Below are 8207 nucleotides of genomic sequence, written 5' to 3'. Positions count from 1 at the left end.
CTTCCACCACACTGGACTTACTAGCTGGAGGTAGCTCTCCATGATGCCGGCTGTGCTCCCTGCTGACTGAGTGCTGCACTGCGGCTGCATACAGCACAGGCATTTATCAGCCAAATTATTGGCCCCATTGGGCCAATATCCAATACGAACAGTTTTCTTTATGTCAGTAATGATCTGATATCAGACCAATGTATCGGTGCACCTCTAATTAATTTACTCTTATATACCCAAAAGGTACATAAGGGTCTGCACTGCAATCACAATACTAATTGAAGGAGATTGGATCCATATAAGGAGCCCTTGAGTACCCCTAAAGTCATTCTTTTTGAGGAACAAATAAACTTCAAAATCCTGCAGGGACTCATAGCATCATAGTTTCATAGTTGGTAGGGTCAGAAGGGACCCAAGCAGATCGAGTCCAACCCCCTGCCATGGGCAGGAAAGAATGCTGGAGTCAAACGACCCCAAGTAGGTGATTATCTAGCCTCCTTTTGAAGAGCCCCAGGGTAGGAGCGAGCACCACTTCCTTTGGAAGTTGGTTTCAGATCCTGGATGCCCTGACTGTGAAGTAGTGCCTCCTGATATCTAGCCTGAACCTACTCTCCATCAACTTATGGCCATTATTCCTTGTTACCCGCGGTAGTGCTCGGGGGAACAGGGACTCTCCCATTGCCTGGTGGTCCCCCTTGGCCAGTTTATAGATGGCCACCAGATCCCCTCTCAGCCTTCTCTTGTGGAGGCTGAACAGGTTCATGTCCCATAGCCTCTCCTCATAGGGCCTGCCCTGTTGCCCCCGATCATGTGACTCAACATCTTGTTCCTTAAATTACCCCTCCAGCTAGGAAAATGAAAATAGAGAGCAAGGAACCAGATGGGCCAATGTCCTTTTAACTATTTAACAGAGGTTGATAATTTTATTCTTTCAGGATGTTGTGTGAGCTTCTATTTTAAGGTCTCTAACATGCAACCCAAGATGTATATCCCTCTCAAGTATCCCCAGTGAAGAGGGATGTCAGTTTACCTCCCCATAGGCTGATCTTATGAGATCTCACCTCCTTTACCATAGAGAAATGGCATCAGGAATGTCAAATCACAAGGCAGAGCTGGGCAGAAGAGACAGCAGCATCTCAAAAGACAATACAGTTGGTGTATTCAATCTGTATTTCTGGATGCCATGGGGTTATACCTAAATTACATTATATTGTCATTTTAAATAAGCTTGCATGCACATAGCCCAAAGTCTGGCAACACAAAGGAAAGACCCAATTAGCTGTCCTTGAAGTAATGAAAGGAAGTAGGAAGGACAGGAGGAGCAGCTGTACATACTAGACATCACATATTAAGTCTGTTTTGATCACAGGCCCTCTCTCTGAGAAGTTAGGGCTCAAGTACATGTGACAGTTGTTACAATTTACACAGATGAAAATGTTGTTTGTGTGGCTTTATGGCATCACACATTACACGTGTGCCAGTTCGGTGGGTTTTAGATGAGTTTGTATCATTGCAAACTAAACTACATCCAGATGTTGCAAATTGCAATGATACAGCTGTCAGTTCACCCCCCGACCATGGGAAAGGTGGGCAGGCTGCAGAAAAAAAGGATCAGGTCCCTCACCACATCTGCCTTCAGCAGGCACCTGCTGAAGGCAAAAGCAGCAAGGAGCCCAATCCTTTTTTTTGGCAGTGGAGCCTGCTTGCCTCTCCCACAGCCAGGGGGTGAGCTGCTACTGGGCCGAGTTGCCCCTGAGCTGCAGGGGACTCTGGTCCTTCCCTCCACAGTGGTGGCACCCCCTGGGGCTGCCTGTGTGGGCTGCTAGCAGGGCAGGTGCTGTCCCAGCTTGGAGACAGCACCTGGCCTGATCCAATTCTTCCCCGAGCCAGGCCACAGGGTGTTGGTCCCCAGGTGAGGTCGGGAAACATTTGGATTGGGCCAGGTGCTGCCTCCAAGCTGAGGCAGCACCCGGCCCACTAGCAGCCTGCTCAGGTGACCCTGGGAGGCATCACAGATGCAGAGGGAAGGAACGCCCCCTCCCCCCAACTTGCAGCTCAGGGGCCACTAGGCCTGCCAGCAGCAAACCTCCCCTGCCGTGAGCAGGCTCCGGCTCTGACAAAAAAAGAAAAGGATTGGGAGCCTCACTGTAACACAATGGAAAAAATAAAGTGGTGCGTTTCAATTAAAAACCCACCATTTCAATTTAGGAGCCATAGAATAAAATCCCGAAACTAAACCCACGTCACATGTACAAGTACCCTTAGACGATACCATACTTTCTTGCATACCACACACCTCCAGATAAGACACAGAGCTTACTTGAGGAAGGCAGATGTAACTGGGGTACACCCAAGGGTGTGCCCTATTCTCAATTGAATGAGATGGGTAGGCAGGAGGGGATGCTGTGAGAGGGATGCCAGAATTTCAAGCAGATCCCTCTTTCCTCTATAGAGTTAGCCTAAGCCCAAAATTCTTAACTATATACAATTTATTAAGTTATAATATACATAAACATAAAACTAAATATCATATATATATATATATATATATATATACACACACACACACACACACACACACATACATACACACACACACACACACACACAGTGAACACTAACCAATAACTAAGGTCAAACCCTAAATAACACTATTTACAATATCACAATGCAACATTTCAATTACAAAATGTAAGGTGCAAACATGAACAATCTTAATAACATCTATTCTTTAACATAGTCCCTAACCCATGGCAAGACATAGTCCTCCTTCCAATGGGGTCCCTTGGGGGGGTGTCCAGGAAGCACCAGAGGCCCCTCCCCTTAGGGCCTTGACTATGTGGGGGGCTGCTCACCCAGCCACTTCTCTGGGTTTGCCCACCCCAAATGTCTTCTCCCTGTGGGACCCAAGGGCCCAATGACTCACGCTCCTCACATGGTGGTGGTCAGGGCGCAGCTCGATGGGGTCTCCTCTGCTGGAGCACCTCTCCAGGCCTCTCCTGTAGCACTGGGCTCCTCCCCACCCTGTGCCCTGCTCTGGGCACTGAAGGCTCAGCTCCTCTCAGCTGCTGCACTACTGCTGCTGGCTCCTGGGTGCTGGGCCCACACTGCAGCACTACTATTTCCCTGTGCCCTGGCTTGGCACTGAGGACTCTCTTAGCTCAGGCCAGGTCCTTCAGGCTCCGGGCAGCTGGCCTCACGCCGGGTGGCTAACCCAAGCAGCCTCCGCTGCTCCCTGGCTCCCAAGGCTCGGCCCCATGCACCACCCTGCACACTGTGGGACCTGGCCACTTGCCAGGAGATGGGGCCTGAGCCACCTCACTGCAGCCCCAAGGCCTTTGCCCCATGTGCTGCCCCTCACACCATGCGGCCTGCTGGCCCTGCCAGGGTTGCAGGCTCGAGCTGCTGCTTGCAGCTCCCAAAGCCTGGGCTCCGTACACCAAACCTCGCACCTTGATGGGCCCAAGCAATCTCACACCACTCCCAGGGCTGGGTCTCCGCGCACTGTCCCTGTGCGCCATCAACAGCCCAAGCGGTCTCGCACCACTCCCAAGGCTGCTCCTCCAGTGACAGCTTCAGGAGCCTTGGGCCTATTGCTCGCTGGAGGAGAGCTCCCCAGCTTTTCTTGGCTCTGTTCTTCTTGAGTCCCTCACTGCATCTGCCCCTGGTGCTGGGCGCACAGCTCCTTTTAGACGCTCCAGGGCTCAGCCCCTAAAGCCTTCAGACCTGACAGTTTACAATCTTCAATCAAGTCCAGGGAAGCTCTTCTCCCCCTGCCCCTCCCCCTCCCCTCAGGAAACGGGCATGACTTTATTTCTCTTGCTGCCTCCTGATTGGTGGATGGGCTCCACCAATCAAAACAGCAGAATCTGGAGCCTGGGACTCAACCCAAGCTCTGAAAGGTGAGCCTGCTACACAGAATAAAGATTAAAAGTTTTTTCCAGTCATGAATAAATCCTGACCTCAGGGGATCCTGATGGCATGGCTGAAACCTGACTGGTGCTGCTCATCCCAAAACTACTGCCAATTCAGCAGCAAATTTAAAAGAGTTCAAATTAACTGTGATGCTGAGAGGGTACTGCACCCCTTCCTCCCTGTGACTGGGAGAAAAGGATGGCCCCAACAGCAACATGCCTGTGCAGCCACCATAGAACTGCTGGGCATTTATACACATACCTTTTTGTGCTGCACCAGAGAAATCAAAAGAAACTGTGAGAGAAGAGCACCATTACCCCAAGTTAGATGTTTAAACTTTGGCATCCAAAATGAGGAAACGCATGAAATTTTGATTTCCAAATTACAGATGAGAATAATACAACAAACTCATCACAGACCTAAGTCTAAGCCAGCTGAAGTCAATAGGCAGACTTTTACTGATTTATTTGGACTTTGGATAAGTTTCCATAAAAGGAACATGACATACAAATCTCATGCAACAAGCCCATTGGCAGTACCTTAAGTTGAAATCAAGTGGTGTTCTTGTCATCCTGTGCTTATCAAACTATCACTGAATTGTTTAAGGCACATAAAGTCAGCATCTGGTTTTCAGATTACATACTCAGATCTAAGGACATGAATGAGATCAAAATCTAATTACTAGTTAGATGACTGGCTTGGGCTACTGCCCGTATTCTTTTAGTTCAGATTCCTCCACTCAGGAGCTTCAGCAACTCCCAGTGTAGGCTCCCCAGGGACAAGCATTCTGGTACCCCCTCTAAATCTAAGCAGGGGGCAGATACCCTGCTTCCCCACCCTAATAATGCTACTGTTTTTGTCCAGTCCAGCATGGAAGTTATTTCATGACTCTGTCACTTCTGAAGTCTCTTTGCCTTGACTTAGAATTCATAAACAAATAGGACTGGAAGGGACCTCCAAAGGTCATATAGTCCAATCCCCTGCCTGAGGCAGGATCATGTCTATCCAAACCATCCTAAACTCCTCTTAAAACTGCCATCAACCCTGACACAACTCAAGATGACTTAATGCCCTAAACTGTCACAGGAAAAGCAGGGGAACCACAACAGCCAATGTCCTGCTTCTATAAAAAATGTCATTTATATATGCTCAACAGATCTCAGGTAGAGGGCCATGCCCCCCACTACAAAACCCCCCAGCCCCCACCAATCTGACCATGAGATAAAAATCCTTCCTCACTCCAAATATAGCAATTGATCTGACCCTAAGTGGAGGGGCAGGACCCCTTAGCCAGGAACCTCCAGCTTTGGTCCCAGCAGGAGCATTGGCACACCTCAGTCAAAATCCCTAGCCTCAACAGCAGCCAACACCTAATGCCTCTGAGGAAGATTTAAAAACACCCTGTAAGAGAAAGAAGGGGAAGAGGAAACCAGCATTTTTTTTGTTCTGTGCTTTTTCCCAGGCTTCTGGGCTTTGCTGGTTAGCCAGAAGCCTGGAAAATACCCATAGTGGAACATAGGCATAGCTGTGCCTATATCATCCCTGCCCAATGGCTGTCCAACCTCTTCTTGAACACCTCCAGTGATGGAGAGTCAACAACTTTCCTAGAGAGTCTATTCCACTGCCTCACTATTCTAACAGTGAAGATGTTTTTTCCTGATATCCAGCCTAAAACTACACTGATGCTACTTCAAGCCACTGGTCCTTCTCAGACTCCCTGCAACAAGACAGAAAAAGGTTTTTCTGTGACTTGTAACTTCTGTAATCTTCGTGTCATTGTTGAGGCTTATTTAAGACCCTTACTGCTTCTGGCAGGCTTGTAATGAACTCACTGAATGCTAGCATTAATTGTTCATGGGACTGTCCATCTTAACTTGCAGGCCCCTGCTTAAACCTGAGTATTTTCATGCCAGGTACCTTCTTTCTTTAATGACATTCTCTGGAAAGTCCATTAATCAAGACATCCTGAGAAGGTGTTTGGGTGTCCGTGCAACATATCCTTGTTTTGTGGAAAAACATAAATCCTGATGCTTAACTGTGGTTCTCAGGTGGTACAAATAATTACAAAACCTCTCCTATATAAGGCTAGGGCAGCCTGAAAACAAGGAGGAACTTACCTAGAATGGCTTTGTCTTTTGAAATTAAATTTTTTTATCAGTCTTTTGAAAATGACAGAGAACTATAAGGACTCTGCACCTTAGAGTGAAATTCTCTTTTGTACAGAGGGCCTGGAACAAGACTGCATCCTTCCTAAATCCTATTTAATACTGCAAACTAGTAGAACACAGGTACCATATTTCACGGTGTACAGGTCGACATGGTATATATATCAACCCCAGTTTTCTGATCCAAAAAGTTAGGAATTTCGTAGATCTGGTGTATAAGTTGACCTAACTTTTTGGATCAGAAATATGGGGTCGATTTATATCAACTTCTGCATGCCCTCACTGCAGGCCGAGCATGCGGGGAGCGGACACATGCTGCAACACCGCTCGCAGGGGATGGGACCATACCAGCCAAGCGCAGAGCCCAACCCCATTCCCTGAGACTGATGCCCCATTCCCTGGGCTGTGCCAGCCGAGTGTCAAACCTGGCCCCATTCCCTGCAAGTGGCACCGGGCTTGGTGCTCAGCTGGCACAGCCCCATCCTCTATGAGCACACTATGGAGGCACTGCTTGGCTGGGGGTGAGCCCGTCCCTGTCCCCTGTGAACTGTGCTGCCTGGACTGCACCAGCCAAACACTGAGCCCAGCGCCACTTGCAGGGGCAGGGATGGGAATGGGCTCAGTACCCAGCTGAGCAGCATCTCCATAGTGATGGCAAGGCCCACAGACCACAGGTAGATGAAGAAGGTCAGGTCAGAGCCAGGCCAGGGTTCAGCTGGGGCCATGGCCAGGCCAGGGTGGTGCTGGGGGGGGGGGGCAAAAGTATTGATATGGTGTATAAAAATCAAGGTTGAATTTTAAGACTTAAAAATTGGGCTTCGAAATTCAACTTATACATTATGAAATATGGTAGTAAGTATGTCTTGTACCTCCCTGGTGAATTTCGCCCTGTGTGAGAAGCATCCTCAGGAGACTACTGTGTTATGGAGGCTGAAGGGGAAGCATACAGAGACTTCCCAGTCAAGTAGTTTGATCTTTTCCTTCTTTGATGTTTTCCAGGAGAGGCATGCTGCAGAGGTCCGTAGAAACAAGGAACTCCAGGTGGAACTGTCTGGCTGAAAACAGCAATGGTGGATGCGAACATTCCCACCATTAGTAACTTCCCTGCCTATATTATTATGGATCATGTGATATCAGTATGGGAAATGTATGACATGGTTGAAAAAAAAACAAACAAACCCAAGAACTCAATAAAAAACAAACAAAAACAAAAATAAGAACAAAAAAATGCAGTCTCTTTGCAGAATGATTTGCTTGATGTTTAAAAAAACTTGGATCTTATTTTGTAAATACTTACATTTTTGTTAAAAAATACAAGTATTGCATTATGCAAGTTATTTCATAATCTTACATGTCCTGTAACAGGCTTTTGATGTTGTCTGTCTCCACTCAGTTGAATTTGCTAGGTCTGTTCATTTGAAGCTCCCCACGTCTATTTCCATTCCCTGCAATTTTCATTCCAACAACTAATGAGGTCAGTAGTAGTTTTATGGTGCTAGAGACCAGTCATTCCCTAATAACCTAGAATGCTTTGCAATCAATAGGCTTTGTTAAAACAATAACTAGATCACAGATAATATGACTCCACATGAAGCTGTCCAGATAAAAGGCTCTTAAAACATTATATGTTCATAATTTATTTACAGCCCAGACTCTGTAGCACACCATGAATCAGAGATTAAATTATGTGCAGTGTTTATTTCTTCTGCCTTCATCAGATCAGAAGCAATACATATTGCTTTGTGATTGACAAGGCAAGTGACATCAATGTAGTCAAAATTAAGATGCTAAATATTATGAACATCTAGCTACAAAAAATCCAAAATGGTACAAAACAGCCATAAAAATGCTAATTGTAAAGTGAGCTTAATTCACCACTTGAAGAGTTATTGATGAAGCAATTAATCAGTGTCAAGTAGCTTTATCTGTAGATGCCATGGTCTATGGTATTCATTTTAAGCTACCATATTACATGCATACAAGTACAAAAGGCTAATGGATAGTTTTACCTAAAACCCAGGAGCTGGTTGTTGCATTTTTTTTACACTGCTGACTTCCACTCAACCTGACCTTTATTTTTCAGTGTTAGTCAACCCTACTGAGTCTAAAGACATCTAGAACCAAGAGGGCTGCAGC

The 8207-nt window shown here is 46.7% G+C and overlaps 1 protein-coding gene across 1 annotated transcript in view; it reads left to right on the top strand.

Moving 5' to 3' along the window:
* STMN2 (stathmin 2) overlaps positions 1 to 8201 on the top strand; it is a 65697-nt gene extending 57496 nt beyond the window's left edge. Inside the window, exon 5 of the mRNA XM_006034574.3 lies at positions 7071 to 8201. Coding sequence (XP_006034636.1) covers positions 7071 to 7130 — 60 coding nt within the window. The 3' untranslated portion in view covers positions 7131 to 8201. The remainder of the gene's footprint in view (positions 1 to 7070) is intronic.
* The last annotated feature ends 6 nt before the right edge of the window (positions 8202 to 8207 follow it).

This window comes from Alligator sinensis, unplaced genomic scaffold, assembly GCF_000455745.1.
Source record: "Alligator sinensis unplaced genomic scaffold, ASM45574v1 scaffold910_1, whole genome shotgun sequence".
In the NCBI taxonomy this organism is placed as follows: domain Eukaryota; kingdom Metazoa; phylum Chordata; order Crocodylia; family Alligatoridae; genus Alligator; species Alligator sinensis.
The sequence above is the reverse complement of the archived record's forward strand: the minus strand, read 5'-3'. Positions and strand labels throughout refer to the sequence as shown.